The following is a 19,598-nucleotide window of genomic DNA, read 5'->3' on the forward strand; positions in this document are numbered from 1 at the left end:
TGGACACTTAGCTCGTTCCTGTGCCTTGGCCGCTGTGACTAATGCCGCAGTGAACACGGGGGTGCAGGGAGCTCTGAGATCGTGGTTTCATTTCCTCCAGATAAACACCCAGAAGTGGGGTCGCTGGGTCACATGGCAGTTCTAGTTTTAATTTCTTAGAGGAAACTCCGTACTGTTTTCCATAGTGGTTGCATCCATTTCAATTCCCACCAACAGTGCATGTTCTCCACATTCATACCAGTGTTTGCCACCTCTTACTGTTTGGTACCAGCCATCCTGACAGGTGTGACGTGTCGCCTCATTGCAGGTTTGCTGTGCATTTCCCCGATGATTAGTGGTGCTGAGCACCTTTGCATGTACCTGCTGGCCACCCGCCTGTCTTCTTCTGAGAAACGTCTATTCAGGTCCTTGAAACAGCCACCCTTACCTGCACGTACTCACTTGGGATTTTGCTGCTTCTCATGTGGGCACCTCTGTGTATTCTGGGAGAAGGGCAGCGAAGGCTCACTCATTAAATGATGTGTAATGATTCCTCAGGCAGTTGCCTGAGAGGTTCAGTGAAAAATAGGGGGGAAACTGCACAAATAGGGCAAGGTTTGCCCTTATTTTTGTATGTTACCCTTATGGGTCTACAATTTTAAAAGAATACTTTCATCTAGTTGGCAATTTGGGTGGCATTTTCCTGCACTATTTGCGGGATGCTGGACTCTCCTTCCTGGCTACCATTTTCCTGTGCCACATACAATGACTTCTTGAACACGTGTAGCCCTTCATTCATTCAACAAACGTTACTGAGCAGCTGCTATGGGCCAGACACCGTTCTGGGTACTGAGGATAGAGCAGTAAACAAAACAGACAGAAATCCTTGCCCCTCAAGCTTACATTCTGGGGTGCAGATGGGGGGCAGGCAATAAACCAAAATACACGTAAACTGTGTAAGAGGTCAGATGTGCCACAGAGGAAAATGAAGCAGGGAAGAAAAAACTGAACATGTCAGAAATGTGTTTTCAGATCCGGTGATCAGGAAGGTGACCAAGAGGTGACACTGCAGCCAAAGCCTAAGTGAGGTGACTGAGTCGTGAGGGAAAGTGGGGTAAGCAACTTGCAGGTGGGGAGAGGAGGTGGTGCAAAGGCCCTGAGGCAGCAGGTCTGGGGTATCGGAGGGCCCGGGACGCAGGAGGGAAACTCAGACACGGGGGGAAAGGGGACAGTGGTGGACTGTGTAGGTGATTTTAAGCACTTTAGTTTTGACTCTCACATGGCAAAGCATGGGCAGGTTTTGAGCACAGGGATGTCACTTTTTCCATATGTCTCTGAAGCAACAGACTTCTTTGCCCCTGTCACCATCTCTGTCTTTGGAAAGGCTGTGATGTGTCACTGGATGCTGAGAACTGTTTACTCTTCACTGTGCAGTTGCCAAACTCAATTTATTCTTACTCAAGCCTGGATAGGCCCTGGCTAATCCAGCGTCTCTCCAGAATCCGAGTTTGTCACACACGGCTTCTTTTTCTAATAGCTGTAATCGAGGCATAATTCACAGACCAGACAATTTACCCGTTTAAAGTGCACAAGTCAATGGTTTTTTAGGCTATCCACAGTTACGCAACCATCACCACAATCAATTTTGCAGCATCGTCACCACCCCAAAAGAACCCCTGTACCCCTCAGCAGTCACTCCTCATTCTGCACCCCCCCCAGATCCTGGCAACCATGAGTTTCTGTCTCTATGGATTCCAGACATTTAAAATAAGTGAAAGCACACAGTTGATGGGCTTTTGTGACTGGCTTTTCACTTAACAGAATGTTTTCAGGGTTTACCCGTGTTGTCACGTGCACCTGTGCTTCTTCCATCCTATGGATGGAACACGTGCTGTCTGTCCGCTCATCAGATGATGGGACATTTGGGTTGTTTCCACCTTTTGACCATTATGAATAACGCTCAGACTTATGTTTTTTTTAAGGATCATTCTGCTCATTGTGTTGAAAATAGTCCCTCGAGGGGCAAGCCCAGGGCAGGGAGAACAGCCAGGAAGCTGCTGCCAGGACCCAGGGGAGAGTTCTCGGTGGTTCACACACACGCGTGGCCACAGAAGGCAGAGACGGCGCCTCTGGTTCTGCTGGACACCTGGACGAGTCTGTCAACATGACTGGGAGGAGACGCCGGAGAGAACTAGAATTCTCTGCAAAACGGACAGGGTTTCAGAGACCAAATGGGGTTCCTCGGGCCGATCCCCTGGGAAAGGACAGCCCCTCCCTCCAGATGCCATCAGCATATGTCTAGCCTGGCTCTTCAAAGGCCAGTGCGGTCTTCACCTGCTGGTGAGTTCCAGCTCTCCCCAAGGCCCAGACAGGCCCCTGTCACCTTCTGAAACGATTGTAACGGGGCAGGGGGAGTACAGGGCTGTGAGAGGACCCCGCGGTGCTGGCTGAGAGTCCCGGAGTGCTGGATGTTGTGCACGGACGTGTGGGGAGGACGGTCACTCCACGACTTTGCACATGTCACACCTGGACACCGTGTGGCCTGGCACTTCCGCCGTGCTGACCTTGTTACTACACACAGGTGTTATGAGGAGCAATACAGATGTTTTCAAAGGCCGTCAGGAGGCAAGGATGGGAAAAGAACTTTGAAGGACAAAACATACCTAATATTTAAGCTGCCACCCATGGAAGCAGAACCAGGTAAACGTACGTACACGTGTGTGCACACACACACATGCATGCACACACACGTACATACACCAAGACCCTCCCTCCTTGACAGAAAAGCCCACCCCCAGCAGCTGTGGTGAAGCCTGGGGACCAGGACGAGAGAGAATCACTTAATGCTAAGTCCACCTGGATGGTAGAGTGACGTCGCAGGAAGACTTCCTGCCCCCATCACGCGAGGCTCCATGTCTGGAATGGGCCTGAAGGTGCGGGCTCTGCAAACGGGTCTCGCTAGGGTGACACTCAAAATAACCAGCATGACACAGGTCTTGACCAATCAGAACCATGGCCAGCGCCCTGTCGCCTGCATGTAAGTGACCATGCTGTCTGCAGCTACGTGGGGGAACGGAGAAGAGGGAGGCTGGGAACCCGACAGCGGGTTGGCATTGAAAGGCGAAGGGCAGCTGTACCTGCCAGTGTGACCTGCTGCTTCCCTGCACACAAGGGACCACACATTTCAACCGGGGACCCCGGGGGTCCCGCAGGCATAAGCTAGATTTGTCTTCCTGCCTGAGGCAATCGCCAATTATGTGTGCTGTGAGGCGAGCTGGCCTCCCACCAGAAGAGGTGAAGAGATTAGAGAATCTCTCTCTGGTCTAACTTACAAGAGACGCTCAAGGACACACACCCATCCAGACAGCCACACAGTGCGAGGTAAAAAGTCAGGATTCAAACCCTACTATGTGAGAGGCCTCCGACAAGGGTTCCTTCGCCCCCTCAGGCTCAGTCCCGTCTGGAAAAACGGGAGTCAGGCATCGTAACAGCATCCACCTGGCAGGGTGGTGATGACAATGACATGAGCGAAGGACACAGCTACCGCTGGAAGCAGTTGGCCCTTCGACACAGGAACTGAGGCCGTCATCCGAGATGGGGAGAACGATTCAGGAGTCCAACCAAAAAACAAATGATGGGACGGGAACGCAAGACACAAAACTACACGCCGTTGGCAGCGTGCGGTCGGATGCAAAGGAGAGCCGTTTCTATCGGTGTTGTTTGTCCAGGACAACGCGAGGCCGGCAGAAAGGGAACACTGAACGCGATCCAAGGCCTCTGTGATCAGAATATGCAGACACTCATCCGTCTAGCACATCCCTCCCCACGTGCCAGGACGGGCCCAGCTACATGGGGGCTGGTGGCGCTGGCAACAAACAACATACAGGACCGGAGCTTCACAAGCGCCACCTCCCCGCCAAGGAGAGAAAACCAACTCAGAGCCAAAAGAACACCTGAGGGCCACACCTTCCACACACCAGTCTTTCCATGTCCTATCACCACCACACGTGACCTCTGAAAGTACGCCAGTCTCTCCAACACCTCCCGGGGCTGCCCTTTCAAATCCACCCACCTCGTAGGGAACACTGCAGAGTCTGGGAAACTCACACAGGCTTTCTTCTTATCGCCAGATGACATGTCTACAGTGGACGTGTGCCCAGGAAGAGAAGGCAGGATGTGCCGGTGGCAGAAGTCCCCAGGATGCCTAACTTGCCACCTAAAGGATGCCATGAGAAACATCTTTGCTGGCTGTCAGTGAGCAGGTGGAAGGCCTGGGAGGTGGCCAAGCCCCACTGCTGTCCCCACCCTCCCTGAGCTCAAGGCCAAGAGTATCCTGCTAACTTCCAGAAGTCAGTCCCTCCAGCCTCCGAAAGGACTGGCCACAGGGCTGAGAGTGCTGTGCCGTGCCAGAATCACATGGGGGACTGCTTACGCAATGTATTTTCTTTTCTTTCCACCCATCCCCAAAGCCAAGAGCAAGTTAAATCAGGACGAGCCACCACCTCCACCAAAAAGAAAAAAAAACACACACAAAAAAAACCAGGCATCTTTGGAAAGCTTAACTGATAACTCCACAGCCACCCATTCAGCTGACGCCCAGGGAAATGAAAGGCATCTGGAAAATGTATTTAAAAATTGATTTAACGTTGAGCCATGTTAAATGTTTTAATTTCCAAGCAATGAAATGCCCACCAAAACATCCATTAGTCCCAGCGATCAGGCAGGAATATTGGCTTCTGTTGAGGGATTCATTTATTTCTGCTCTGCTAAATGTCTAAGAAGGAGAAACCCGATGTAGCCTCCAGCTCTGAAGAAGGGAAATTCAGGCCGAGTGGGAACCATCAGGCCCTGGTGAAAGTGCCTTTGCCTGCACCCAGCTCTCTGGCCTCTGTCGCTGGAGAAAGGGCAGTGACGTGGAGGCAAGGTCCCTGTGCCGCGGACAGAAAACACCCCTCCCTTCCCTCCACACAGCTTCTGTCTCCAAGCTGGAAACCAAGAGAGACTGCAGTGGGGCCTCGGGGACACAAGCCAGCTTAAGAACGTGCGACATCATTGTTAATAATCACTCTTCCTCTCGGCGCCTTTTCAGTTTCCAGGCCCCCGTCTCCCAGCCCTAGTGGAGGCTCTGGGTTGGGGCCTGTGGCCAGCTGCTCGGGGCCCCAAGGGCAATGCACGCACGCCGCCGCTCACCACGGGAGCTTGGGTACTAGGACCAGCAGAGGGCAGCCAAGCCAAAGACCCCAGGGGATGGAGGCTCCTAAAAGGAAACACAGAAAGAGTGCACGGGTCTTGGCAGCCTGCGCAGGTGAACGCCGGAAACCCCAGTCCCTGGGTCTCCTTCTGGAACCACTCACTTGAACTTTGCTTTGCTGTCTCTTAAACGGGAATGATGACCCCAAAGGAAGTTGGGGTGGTGAGAATTGAATGAGACTAACTCAGCCGTCCTGAGCTGCCTTCATCAAAGGAGTCATCTGGGGAGCTGGTTAGAAAATCCCGGGGTTCTCCCCCCCACCGTCCCCCGCAGACTCAGATTCAGCCCAGGAGTCGGGATTTGTAGGCCTCACTCCCAGGTGATTCGGGTAATGAAGCAAGTTTAGGTCTGGCCCACAAGAAGGGTTCAACTCCTGTCTGCCACTCAGGCCAGGGCGGGAACAGAGAAGTGCATCTAAGATTGGGCCTGGCTGAGAACCTGCACGGCCATGCTTTCAAAGGGCCCTCCCCAGCTCCTGACACTGCTGGTTCAACACTGGGGCTTGGCAGTATCCATCGAAATGACACACACACATGCCATCTGACTCAGCTATCCCACACCACGCGCTTACTCTGCAGACAGCTTGAACAGATGCAAAGTATACAGGGTCACTAGCTGCCGCGTTGTTTGTCACAGTAAAGAAAAAAAAATAGACACAAGTGAACTGTCTACCTACAGACATCTAGTTAAATAAAGTTACGGCGTAGCCAGAAAACCAACACCTCATAGCTCCTAGGTACAGACATGGAACTGTCGCCAAGGTATATTGTCAGGTGGAAAATGCGAGATGCAGGACAAAGCATAGAACGAGCTTTTGTCAGAGACAATCTAGAGATACGCATAGAGTTATCTCTGGACAGATATACAAGAGGCTGGTAACAAGGGCTGGCTCTGGGGAAGGGAACTAGGTGACTAGGGGACAAAGAACAGAGGGAGCTGTCACTGCATACCTTTTCAGACCTTACAGATTTTGAACCCTGTGCATCATCTATTGTGTGTATTATGACACACCACGAAAAACACTGTAACACTTAACAGTAATTTCTAACTGGATGAACATTGTATTTCAATGGGAAGTTTTAAAAATAATAATAGTACATCAGAGGGCATGGCTTTTGTCTGCACGTGCCACCTGGGACCACATGTGGCAGCAGAAACTGGGGATTCCCAACTCACCATCCCAAGGGAAGTGAGGAAAAAGGGAGAGTGGAGGTTTTGGCGCCAAGTTTTCTCAGCTCTCTGGGTTTCTGCTCAAGCTGCTCCCTCTGCCTGAGACGCCCTCCACCTGGCTGAGTCCGTCTCTTCCCCACCTCAGACATCACTGTCTTCAGGAAGTTTCCATGGCCATTCCCACCCCCCGGAGCCTAGGTCAGCTGCCTCTCCTGTGTGTTCCCCGTCACAGCACCTGTCACATGGCTTCAAGGTCGCCTGGGTACCTCGATCTCCCCTCCCCTCCCCTCCCCTCGCTCAATGAGGATGGAGGACACCTCTGGCTTGTTCACAGCTATCTCCCCACATCTTACCCGAAGATGGAGCTCACTGAACACGGAGTCACAGAGAAGTGGGAGAGTGAGGGGGAAGGAGGAGTAAGAACGGGAAGGAGGGAAGCCACACCCCCCACGCCCCTCTCTTAGCTAAGCCTTAGTGACTGTCACCTCCCTCGCTTCTTTCCTGCCTTCATTCTACAAGATATGAAACCATTTTGTTCATGTACCAGGGAGCCGGGCCTGCCGTGCTTACGCCTGTACTCCCAGCCCCTACCGCAGGCCTGGCACATAGTAGGTGCCCACTATACATTAGTTGGATTCATTAATTACATTAACACAGCAGAGTGAGGAGGGAGGAAGCAAAGGAACCATTGAAATGAATATAGTCCTGAGAGACTGATTCAGTGGCTTCTGGGTGGGGTCGGCAAAACCGCTGCCCCCGGTAACTTGCAAGTGCAGCCGAGTCATCTGAGAGTCATTTACGTACGTTTGGTAACGAATTCGGATTTTTCCCCCAAGGCAGCATCTCCAATCACTGTCAGAGACCCCACCCTGGATCTTAGGAATGTTCCCGCCCCGGGCCCAGCAGGGCGAACCAGGGGACAGGGATGAGGGCGAGGGCTAGGGGGCTGCCCTGCTCACCTGGAGGAGAACCGGAGGAGGGGGTCCGGGTGGGGCTGGCGCTCGGCGGCGTGTCCAGCCAGGAGCGAGTCTTGGCGCCATCTAGCGCCCGCTGGAGGCTCTGCAGCTGCAACGCGCTGAGCTGCCGGCGCTGGGCCGCGGTCACCGCCGCGGCGTTCCCGGGGCCCAAGGCGGCGATCTGCTCCGGGGACAGCTCCTGCAGAGGAGAAAGGGGGCAGCGCCCTCAGGGGCGCCCCTCCGCGGGCTCCCACACCTCGGCCCATCCGCCCAGGGCCCACAAAACTTTGCCATCCCCACGTACTGTCTGAGCTGCTCTTTAGGATTTTCCCTTAAAATCAGATCACTCTTCCACTACCAAGATCCATTTATGTTTCAAATGGAAATTTCAAAAAATGGAAAACCAGAATGACTTGCCATCACTAATCATTAAAAATAATAAAAAAATTAAAAAAAATTAAAAATAAACAATAAACTGCATTAGTTTTTTTAAAAAATACAAAAAAAAAAACTGCATTACAGAATTCTAGCTAGATTTTTGTAGGCCTACAGCATCTGAACCCCAGACTTTTAAAAACACAAAAGAGGGGATTTAAAAAGTGTTAGAGGTGGTCAAGACATTTTAGCTCCCGACAGAGACCCTCCTCCAAGCAATCAGTATCAAAGAAGTGCAAAGGGAGTCCTGGTCTTCAAACTGTGACTAAATGTCATTTAACGCTGTCCAAGGTACCTGCCAACGCTGCTCCCAGTCCCCGACCTGAGAACACGCGGGTGGGGGAGAAAGTACCCGCCGAAAGGTCTTGGGACCCCTGCATCTGTGTCCCAGCTCTGCCGTATACTCGCTGTGTGACCCTGGGCAACTTGGAGAGCCTGTCTGGGCTGCTGGAGTAGACGCGGAATGGCACAGAGAACGCCTCTCCTGAACGCCATGGGGGAGGGTCCTGCGAGGGCTCAGAGGAGGAAGCCCGCGGGTCTATTAGAGACGTGCGCTCTGCACACCGGGGCTGGGAAGTTCTGCGGTGCAGCCTGTCTTTGAGGACCCGGAACGAGACGTTTTCTGACGTCACTTCCGGCTCAGAAGGCCTTGCTGACTATTCCCAGTGGGTCTGGGATGACATAGGATGGCAGGGTTCTGTTTCTGTGGAGGGGCCTCTATGTCACCGTGCTTGTTTTGTAAGGGCCCCAAAGATTCTGAGAAAGGGGGTCATGCTCCCTCGTTCCTTCCTCTTCTTGTTCACCCTCTTCTCTCCTGTCTAGGGAGATGCGTCCCTGGAATCATGTTATTTCCTGCTTAGAACCCGTCCCTGCCCAGGACACAGCTCTAGGTCCAGAGGGTGGAAACGAGACCTGCAAGCTCTGGGTCCTGCCCGCCTCTCCAGCCACCTCGCCCAGCACTCTTCACGTCAGCAGAATGGCCACAGATGTGTGCAGCCCCCAGGAGTCAGCACCTCTGCCATGCTCTTCCTTCTGTCTGGAACACTGTCCCTCCCTCTGCAACTGTCCTGCCAACCTATCCTGTAAGACTCAGCGTCATCTCCTTCCTCAAGCATAGGCGCTCTTCTGGCTCACAGCTTACATCTCCCATTAACAGTCTGCATTATAAAAATTAGCTCTTTTTCCAATGTTGCTGACTCACCACCCACAGGCCAGACTGAATCTCTAGGCGTGCTGCACTGTTTTAAAAAAATAAATTCAAAGTGGTTGCCAACATTTAATAATCCGGAGACTTCACAGTGAAAATGAAGACTTCTGAATTCTTAAAAACAAAAAGAGGAAAATCCAGCCATCCTGGGCCCACCTTGCTACACTGCATTGACGTGCCCAGGACGAGCAGCAGCCCCCGGCTAGACAGGGCTCCCCAGTTCACGTTCATGCTGGGCCAGCCCACTGTACTCCCTTACGTCACCTTCCAAGCCCCTGAAGACACTGTTAGACCCCACCCCCAGGGCATGCCCAGGTGCCCCTCGCCGGCAGCCTGCCACGACGTAGGTGATCTATCGGAATTTCTGGAATGAACGCCTGAGTAAGGAAGCAGCCACAAACTACACTCCAAATAAGACCAGGAGAAGGTGCCTAGCAACGTGCCAGCATCCAGCACCATGCAGAGACCCCCAGACGGGCAGCTCTGTGGCCTCTAGGTCTATTTCTTTATCCCCAAAAACAGCTATTGCGCCCGCGCTATGCTGGGAACTGTCCAGGGTGCTGACGTGGTTCAAGATGAGCTGTCTTGAAATGAACCAGTGCTGTGGTTATCACCTGTGTGTGTCTTATCCAGTTGTGGTGGACAGAAGGTGTTCCCAATGCAACCCAGCAAGCAAGACCACTAGGGTCAGTCCCCATCAGAGAAGACTGTCCCCACCAATCACTCCCCTAACCTTGCACACGGACAGAAAGCAAGGACCTCTCATTGAATGCCCTGCCTCCTTCAGTTCATCCAGCTGCACCCTCTCAATTTTTTCCATAGCAGTACGTCACCTGTGCTTTTGTGGCTTTCTTACTACTTTTCTTTAAATAACCTCAAATATTTTTACTGAAATTCATTTTTAAAGCAAATCTCATCCAGGTCCATAATCCCTCATCTGCAATACTGAAGTCCAAAAAGAACTTGGAAAACGGAAAGTTTTTTCTAAAGTTTAAGACAGACTTATTTGCCAGCAAAAGCTGACCTGAATTGATGTGAGGCCATTTACAATCTCTATTTCAATTAGTGTGACTTGTCACTAATTTCTTAGAAATATTAATGTGTTTGCTTATAAGGTGCTTCCCCAGGCACTGCAGGGGGTGTTAAATTCCATACTGTAGTCACAGAGGTGATCTTTCTAAAATCCAGAAAATTCTGAGTTCTGAACTATCTCTATTCTCCAGGGTTTGGGATATGTGAATATTAAACCTGTCATACCATCGTAAATGGGAAATCAGCGCTACATGCTTTGAAGAGAAGTCACTCGTAAAAATAAATACAATTAAAACATCAATTGAAATGTTAAGATAAAAACTTTTTTAAAAACCCTAAAATTATCTTGTGGCATGTCCACTGTTGGCCTCCAGCTCTCCTCTGGCCCTGTCAGCAGAAGCCTGGTTGCAAAACCTAGACTCCAAGCCTGCCATCTGCTTCCCTGTGGGATTTAAAACGGGGCCAAGGCCCCATTCTCCTAAAGGAACTGAGGACCTACTTTGAATATCTCATCAGGAAGACATCTGATTGCTGATGGCTGAAAATATGGCATCAAATCCTTGTCAAGCATTCGAAGCTCTTCCTTAGTTAATCCAGCTGGGGGAAAAAAAAGAATCACAAGGGTTTAGTTCAAGCCAGTGGAGCTCTGCTTGTTTTATTAATGGTGTTGCATAATGTACGGGTCTGTGTGTTCCGGGCACGCACCGTTCCTTCCAAAAGGCCCTGAAAGTTGCACTGGGAATCAAGCTCCTTCATCAGCTCAGGAAAAAAAAAAAAGTGGGTCACATTAGCCCTGATTGGTCTCCTACAATGAAATGTACTCCCGGAAGGTGCATTTTCAGATTGTGTATCAACCTATTTTGGAACCAATTCAATCACATTCTAAACCACTTTGGTGTGCACAAAACCACCAAGAAATCTTGTTCAAAAAGCAGATTTGCAGACCCCACTTTCTGTAAGTGCATGTGCTGAAATCTGGGTCCTAATGTCACTCTACAGATGCTCACTACACATGGCTAAGGATTCCATTCATTTACTTATTTTTTGTCCCCAGATTTAAGGTTGGAAAGGGAGAGAAAGGTGTGATCCAGGTGCCTCTTACCTGCAATGGTTCCAAGCTCCTGCAAGACAGAGCTGGACCACTGGGTGGGATCCCCAAACACAATTTCTGCTTTCCTCTTAAACTCGGCCAGGACGTGGGTGTCGCACAGCAGGGTTCCAATTCTGGCCACTGCCACCCTAGTTAAGAGGGAAGGATACGGTGTGAGGCTGGGAGATTCTCCAGCCAAACAACAAAAAAAAAAGGTGTGTGGAAGGTAGGTAGGCTCGGCACCAAGAAAGGACCCGGCGAACCCCGCTCCCTGTTTTAGCCCAGAGAGGGGGCCAGGCATCAGGAAGCAGAGGAGAGGGCATCTTGCTGAGTACGTGATGTCCAACCCATCAACCAATCCTTTGCCTGGATATCCAGCACACCAGTGCTTTGCTTACCTGAATTCTGAGATCTTTATAAGTGAGATTTCGGTGATGCTCATGGCACAGAGGGTCGCCCCAAGTCCTACTAAGTGGAAGCTCTTCAGATCCTGGATGCGATAGGCTGAATCCTCCAGGAATCCTTGCAGAATGGATTTAGCCTATGAAACAAGGAAGCACAGGGGATGAACTCTCCAGGGATGAGCAAGACCCCGAGGCCTGGGGGCAGCCCTGAGCTACTGCAGCGGCCTCCTTCTGACTGAGCCCCCAACTCCCTCCTCCGGACACACTCCCCGTTCCAAACCATCATAACCACTGCGTCCAGACCAGCCTCCGACGGAGCTGCTTCTGCTGAGTCTGCGCCCTCATCTGTGGAGGGGTCTTGAGGCAGTAAGGTTCCTGTCACCCTCACCAACATTAAAGGAACCGTGTCCTGGGTCTGCGTCTGCTGGCTTGTTTCCTTCGGTCACTCATGGCCGTCAGATAGCTTGGGCATTTAAGTTCATCTGTACCAGGATCCAACCTTCTCCGGCATCTGTTTCCACAACTTTCTGACAATACCTTGTACATTTCTGGCTTTGTGCCTTTGCTCAAATCAGTCCTTCCATCTGAAATGCCCTTCTGGCATTCCCAACAATCCTTTTATTTGGGGGGAGGAGGGAAGTTCAAGACCAACATTACCTTCTTCATGAAGTCTCTTCCCTCACTAACTCAGCGAGAATGAGTTTTTCTTTCTCTAAGGTCCTACAGGAATAGCTTCACCCCTCTCTCATCATTACCGAGAGCAGTACATCAATCGCTTCGGTGCTAAAAACCATACAGGACCTCTTGAATGAGCGTTGATTTAAGGGGGCTGACGTGTAGGGTCCCTGAAGTTCCAGTGCAGTGCTCATTCATTGTCCATGACTTTCCTGGAGCGCATCCTGAATTCCAGGGGTAATGCTATGGCCCAGGCCTGACCAGTCAGCTCATCGCTTAGCCTGGCGGCAGTGACTGTTCTGGATCACGCATGTGATCCACTCAAAACCTACCAGGACATCCCTCCAGGATTTCGGTTGGAACCTTTAGGAGAGATGAGCCTTCTCCGCTCTGGACTGGACCTCAGAAGGATAAACATCTGTATCTGCTAGAACTCACCATGTGGGAAAAGTCTGCCTCTGAACGAAGCCAACGTAAAGGAAAGCAGGGTCGAACAATGGTGAGAGACAGAGACCCGACAATAGTATGGAAGCCCCTGGATCCAGCCATACCTGAACTCCACCCTTGACCTTTTCCAGTATGCGAGTCCATCAATTCCTTTCCTTGCTCAAGCGACTCTGAATTGGGCTTGCTGCCCCTTGTGAGTAAATGAACCCTGCTATGTTTGATGTACCTATGTTGGACCTGAGGAGAGAACCAAGTTAGTCCACTGGAGTGAGCTGTAGAATAAATCCTGGATCCCTCTGCGTTCACGTGGCAGGTGCAAAAGATGCCAAGAGGACAAGAGCTCACCAGGTAAAGATGGGGAGAGACATCCAAGGACAAATATCTCCTGAAGGGGAGCGAGGCTCCCAGGGGTCAGTGAACTTCCCAGCTTCCTCTAACCTCTAGCACCAGTCCATCCCCTTTGCACAACAAGGGTCATTACAGTGTTGAGAGAAAGTGCTGGCAGACTGAAACGTTGCAGTGGGATTCCACTTTTCACGTGGCTGTTGCCTCCCCATCCCTCAGGTCTGTCTGAACGCTGCCTCTTCAGAGAAGACTGCCTGGATCCCCCCATCTCCTGCCCCCACGATTTCCATGAGCACATTGTCCGTGTTCTGCTTATCACTTACCACGAATTTTAAAAACGTTTCACCTTGATCGTTAACTTGTTTGTCTGGATCCCCAAAGACACACACCATACCCGCCCCCCAGGTCACTATTCTATTCTCCCCCCAGCACCTGGCACACTGCCTGGCACACAGCACAGCATCAGTAAGTACTTTAGGAGTGAACCCACGAACAGCTGAGCAAGGGATCCCAGAAGCTGCCGGCGATATGTACCCCTTGGCAATACCATCCGACTGCTGCCTTCGCGGGAGGGACCGGCTTCAGGGCGATCACCCAGGTGTCTGCAAATCAGACTGGTCAGTGCCTGCAGGAAGTTGCCCTCCATGATTACAAAGCTCACAGGTTTTATAGGGGAATTTCAGTAACACCACACGCCGACTTCAGTGTCTTAAACATCGACGACGATGAATTGGAATGTGTATCTAAAATAATAATAGCTAATATTTATGGAATGTTTGCAGAGTGCCAGCACTCTTATGTCATCTCATCTGAGCCTCACAACGACCCTATGAAGCATTAATATCATCCCTATGTCACAGATGATGAAACTGAGGCACAGAGAGGTTAAGGAACTATGCCAAGGTCACACAGTTGGTTAACAAAAAAATGGTTCTAGGATTAAAACCCAGGCAGCCTGAGTCCAGAGCCTGTACTCTTCTTAGCCAGTGAAGGTGTTTGGGGTGTGGAGAAAAGATGGAGATTCAAGTCAGCTTTTGACCTTTTTTTATGAAGTCTTCACAATCAGGTTTCCTTGGCTGGCTCATAGCAATATGTGTTCCCCAACTATCAGGCATGCCCATTTTAAAATGAAAGTGCAAAAATACAATTCAAATCAAATTACTCTGAAGATGGAGTATTAAATTGTCCTTGCCACTGGAACCTGGAAAATGCAAGCTCAGCCTGCCAGGTGATGAGCCAAAATGTATTTGCTGGAATGACTGGACCGGTGTATCTGTCATGATGCCAAGACAATTAACACTAACACTTTTAAGCAGTATTAACCACTGGAAAATGAATAGCTGTGAGATTTCAATCTCTCTGTTCATCCCGCTGGCTTCTAGGATAGGTTCTTTCTCCTTATATTGGTTTTGAAGCTGAACTACCTGTTAATATAGTTCCAGCAGGTCTGAATATTAATATAGAAACATGCATTTAAGGGTTTGATTGGGAGCTAAAGTTGAGGAACTGAGTACAAATGACATATGCAAATGTTAGTTTTTCATCTCCTCTTCAAATGTATCGACAAATCTCACTGCACCCATGGGAATTAAAACTGGTGCAAAAGGAAAGAGACACTCTTGCTCCTAAATTGGGCATATTTTCCTGTTTTCTCCCCGACTGCCCAAATAGAATGGTTTTAATATCCAAGGTGTCGTGTGGCACTTTTCCATCCGGTCAAAACCAGTTTTAGAGTCACAGAGCCTCAGGACGAAAAAGTGTCACAGCGGAAGGAACCTCCGAATCCTGGGTGCAATGGTCCCGTCTTGCAAATGAGGAAATTATTCAACTGTCACAAAGAGAAAATGTAGTGACGATGACGATGAAAACAACTGATTGTTACTGAACACAGTGCACCAGCCACTGCTTCAGTGTTTCACTCATATTAACTCATTACATCCTCATGGCCAGGAACTCCACGGTGCCCAACTGTGCCCAACTGCAGGGCACAGCGCACCCTGTGTTCTATTTGAACGGTGCCTCTCATAGTTGCGAGACCTGGCCATCCTGAACACAAACGCTCGGGAGAGTAGGGAACACGCATTGGCTCGCCTGCCCGGCACCCTTTCTCCCTTGGTTTGATGACACCGTGGTCTTCCTTTGGTGAACCATCCCATATTCATTTCCTCTGGGTGCTGTTAACAAATTACCACAAATTTGGTGGCTTCACACAGCACAAACCTATCCTCGTCCAGTTCTGGAGGTTGTAAGTCCTAAAATGGGTCAGCAAACTGTGTTCTTTCGGGAGGCTCTAGAGAGAATTCATTTCCTTGTCTTTTTTTAGCTTCTAGAAGCTTCCTGCACACCTCGAATCATAGCCCCATCTTCCAGCTTCAAACCCAGCAGCACAGATCTGCCTGTGTGTCCCTCTGCTTGCGGTGTCACATCCCCTCCTGGTCTCCATTAGGAGGACCCAGTGATGGCATCGGGTCCACCCAGATACTCTAGGATCACCTCCCCATCTCAAGATCCTTAATCACACCCGCGAAGTCCCTTCTGCCACAGGAGGTCACATATCCACAGGTGCTGGGTGGGGGTGTGGACGTGGAGGTCTCTGGGGACCTTCACACAGCTACCACCCACCCCTCCCTCACTCCCAGCTCCTATGCACCCCACTCTCCGCTGCATGCCTGGCCAACCAACGTGTTCTACTCTTGTCCAGAGTGACTGCTCGGGAGTGGCAATGACGTGGCTGGAGTTGACATTGGGGCTTCTTCAAAAATTAACGAGAAAGGGGCATTTTCTGGTGGGGGTGCTAATTAGATAATACCTAAGGCTGGTGCTGAAAACGACCACTCAGGGCTGCCTGAGAATGAGGGCAACACACAGCAGCTAAGACTCCCCTTTCTAGCAACACCGTGGACTCACTGCCGTCCCAATTGTAACACATTCTGCAGAGAACTTACTTCTTCGGCCCACAAAGGAGTGCCTGACACAGAAATTGCCCTCTCACCGTAAACAACGAGAAAGCTGAACAGATTATATGAAATAGCAGTAGTCAGACCCTGAACAACAAGGAGTATGGAACAATAATCCTGAAAAAAAGGAAAGCAAACAAGGTGGGCCCTAAAACTGCCTTTGTTTACCGCCCAGAGGCCGTTTCCAGGCCATGAAGCAGGAACGCGAACCCACACGAGCCCAGGGCTCCAGGTGAGTTGAGGATACAGAGATTCAAGTTCAGAGGGGTCAGGGCACCTATAATTTGTCCTAGAGAGGAAGAAACTGCACAGACAGAGAGCGCTCACTCCAGAAATCTGCAGAGAGGTCTTCTTGAGCCTGGCTGAGTGCCGATGTGCACGAGCCCTAGTGAAACGCCACGTAAATATCAGAACGGCGCCTCAGAAAGTGGGAGGCAGAACAATTCCCAGAGTCCATATGGAGCTGGAAAGGGTCCCATCCCCACCAGCCAGAGAAGAGAAGTCTTGAAACACACAGAGCATTATTAGGTAGTGTCCTCAGAAGAACCAGGATTCAGTAATGGGAAGTAATTACCCACAGAGTAAAGGTCACTCTAGGCTCGCCCTAACGAAGCTCAAAAGGAAACTTGAAGGGATCATACTGATTTGAAAGTCATTTAAATGTATGCCAGAACAAAGCCCTCTACTCTTCAAAGAGCATAACTAAACCAAGCACTCAAAAATGCAAACTCCCCATTACCCATCAGCCAGTCAAAATTACGAGGCTTGCAAGTGAGAAAATGTGACCTATCACCAGGAGAAAAATTAGTCAATAGAAACAGACGCAGCAGGGACAGTGACGATGGAGTATTGAAAAGAGCCAGCACCACCGACCTACCTGTCCTGGGGTCCATCCTGTCTGCTGGCTGAGGGCGGCCACGGTGTCGATGGAGCTGAGATCCAGCTGCTCCAGCTCACTCTTATTCAGAGCCAGCGCAATGCAGCCCAGGGACACGATATGGTGCTCTCTCCAGTAAGGAGGCACGTCCCAAACCTTCAGGTGGGAAAGAAAGAAATCCAGATTACACTGACCATCACGGATGGGATTTAAACAGACATAGGGTATGTCTCCTTACTATGTAAAGTTCCTTTGTAAATCAATAAGAAAAAGACGACTACTTTTGTTTAAAAAAAAAAAAAAGGCAACAGACATGGACAGAAAATTCACAAAGAAGAAATAAACACGGAAAAAAGTTCCGTCTCAGTCATAATTAAATAATTAAAGAAATGTACATGAACAACCATCAAAGAATAACGTGCTGGCTGATGATACTGACAGGAAGTAAAAAGAATGACCATTTATGGTGCTGGAAAGACATGGGGTAAAGGATAGATACCCTTATTACTTGATGTTGAGAACATAAATTGGTATGAGCTTTTTAGGGGGGCATTTGGCTATATGGAATGAAATCTTTTAAAATATTTATACTCTTTGACTCAGAAACTCCCCCTCTGGGAATTTAACCTAAGTAAATATTAAGACAACTGCCCAAGGAAATATGTACAAATATGTACCTGAAGGCATTAAAAAACATAAACAATCTAAAAGTCTACTAATTAGCTAAATAAATACCAGCATAAAATGAAAGACTATATAGCTATGTGAAATACTGATACAGACTGATATTTCTGATATGAAAAATATGCATTGTATACCGTTGGGTGTAGGCAATTTATTGAATAGTGAATGTGGTATTATTTTCCATAACACATATATGAGAATACATCAAATACACGTACGAAATATATTTTACACACATATACAGAAGTCTGGGAAGCTTCGGGTGACTATATCGAAAGGTCAGCAATGATTATCTCTGGGTAAAAGATTATGGCCGATTTTCTTCTTTATTGTTTTCTGACTTTTCTACAATAACCTTGGATTACGTACGTAAAACATAGAGTTATAAGTATAATCTTACAGCATTAAAGGTCTCAATCCCCTCCAGGGTATTGTATTCCAAAACTATCCTACCGCTAAAAGAAGCCACTCAAAGGGACCTTTAGAAAGAGGCAGACTTCTCCCAGTCTTCCTGCTACTCCTTTCCACGATGTTTTCATGCAAATCTGTGACTGGTTTGGAGAAAAGCTGCTGCAGGCAGCCTCCAAGCGGGCGGAGAAAGAACATTCCAGGCACGCGCTCAGTCAGCGGCTCCAGAACACTCACAGAATTTGATGTACTGAGGTTCCACTAGACGCCAGCACACATCCCTTCCCGCTCTCCGCCAAGACTCTACAAGGGAGGACCTCGAAATTGCATGCCATGAAATTTCAACAAGAAAACTCAAGTGCAAACCCGTCGAAGGGTGCCCTGCACACACAAGTGTGCGACTGCCTGCCTGTCGTGCTGGCTTTTCCCCTCCGCTGAGTGCTTCCACCCTCAAGTGGGCTTTACCTGTATCGCCTTCTCCTTCAGGGCCAGCAGCTGAGGCTGGCTGAAGCCCCTGACGGCCCCCAGAAGCTCCACGTTCCTGATGAACACATCTTCCTCCATGCACAGCAGGTCCTCAGGAGCCCAGCAGGCATTGGCTTCGGCCAACTTGAAGATGTCATCGGAAGAGGGAGCCGCGACTCCGTGGCAACCTGCAGGAAGAACGAGAGGACGGGAAATTTCAGGAAACGGTAGTCTGTGTCTTTACCGAAATGAGCAATACTCTCCTCCAGTCGGATTTGTCCACACCAGGCCACACGGCACAGGAAGTGAGAGTAGGGACTCAGGGACTCACTCCTGCTGCTCTCTGGTAGTGAAATCACGGAAATGCCAACTTTTTCATAGTCCCGTGCACACAGTAGGAGCTTTCCAATACTACAGCTGGACTGCACATTGCCTTGAGGGCCGCAGGAGTTGGGCACAGAGTATGGATGTGCTCCAAATCCCTCTGCAAACATGTACTTCTTTGGCCTGTGTCTTTGCAAACATTCCATCCAGTCCACTGGCCACGGAGGCCTCTGGATGTCAGGGTCTCAGCTGAAACACCGCTGATATGACACAGGCGCAGGTACCCCAGAAATGCTCACCAGGGCTGGGGTCAGCACTGGGGCTCCTGTCACTGCTGTTCCGGACGGATTCAAAGACTGCCCAGAGGAATTCTTTGGGGGGCAAGGTCCCGGCCATCTTGGAAGCCGTTTGTTGAAGGATATCAGGAAACTGCGTGGGGTAAAGCAGATGAAAGAAGAGGAACAAATAAGAATTAAAGCACATCAAACACCGATTTAAATTGGAGTTTAAACTGGAACAGTACTTAACAGCCTCGGGGTTTTCTTCCTTCGTAGCCGCTTCTCTCAATTTAATCCCTCGCCTAACTAGCCTGGTCTCTACAAAGAATCCTATAAAATGATACTCAACTTCAATCATAATCCAGCAAACGTTCAATAATATACATGGAGATCATTTACACACACTGGTCGTGTGTGTGTGTATGTGTGTGCACATGACACTGATGGATCTAAGGCTTTGAACTGGCACGCGTGTGGAAAGCACACAGACAGCAGAAGGTAAGTGCGTGCCAGCTTGCAGGCTGTGCATGTCTAACGGAGGGTGCACGTGACAGGCCCGGGGTGCACCTAGCTGCTGCCTCACTCCCTTTTCCCAAACCTTGGGCACTCTGGAT

The 19,598-nt window shown here is 49.8% G+C and overlaps 1 protein-coding gene across 2 annotated transcripts in view; it reads right to left on the reverse strand.

Moving 5' to 3' along the window:
• Positions 1-4,630: 4,630 nt before the first annotated feature.
• The window catches only part of OTOA (otoancorin), a 53,521-nt gene continuing 38,553 nt past the window's right edge, over positions 4,631-19,598 (reverse strand). The window contains exons 22-29 of one of the 2 annotated variants that reach the window (XM_019751674.3): positions 19,006-19,135; positions 18,383-18,570; positions 16,826-16,981; positions 11,519-11,661; positions 11,133-11,269; positions 10,530-10,627; positions 7,360-7,555; positions 4,631-5,236 (exon numbers count right to left, since the gene is read on the reverse strand). In XM_019751674.3, coding sequence (XP_019607233.3) covers positions 5,166-5,236; positions 7,360-7,555; positions 10,530-10,627; positions 11,133-11,269; positions 11,519-11,661; positions 16,826-16,981; positions 18,383-18,570; positions 19,006-19,135 — 1,119 coding nt within the window. In that variant the 3' untranslated portion in view covers positions 4,631-5,165. The remainder of the gene's footprint in view (positions 5,237-7,359; positions 7,556-10,529; positions 10,628-11,132; positions 11,270-11,518; positions 11,662-16,825; positions 16,982-18,382; positions 18,571-19,005; positions 19,136-19,598) is intronic. The other variant, XM_019751673.3, reaches the window with a different exon arrangement.

Source organism: Rhinolophus sinicus, chromosome 10 (genome assembly GCF_057876585.1).
Source record: "Rhinolophus sinicus isolate RSI-liver-muscle chromosome 10, RSI-T2T, whole genome shotgun sequence".
Taxonomy (NCBI): Eukaryota; Metazoa; Chordata; class Mammalia; order Chiroptera; family Rhinolophidae; genus Rhinolophus; species Rhinolophus sinicus.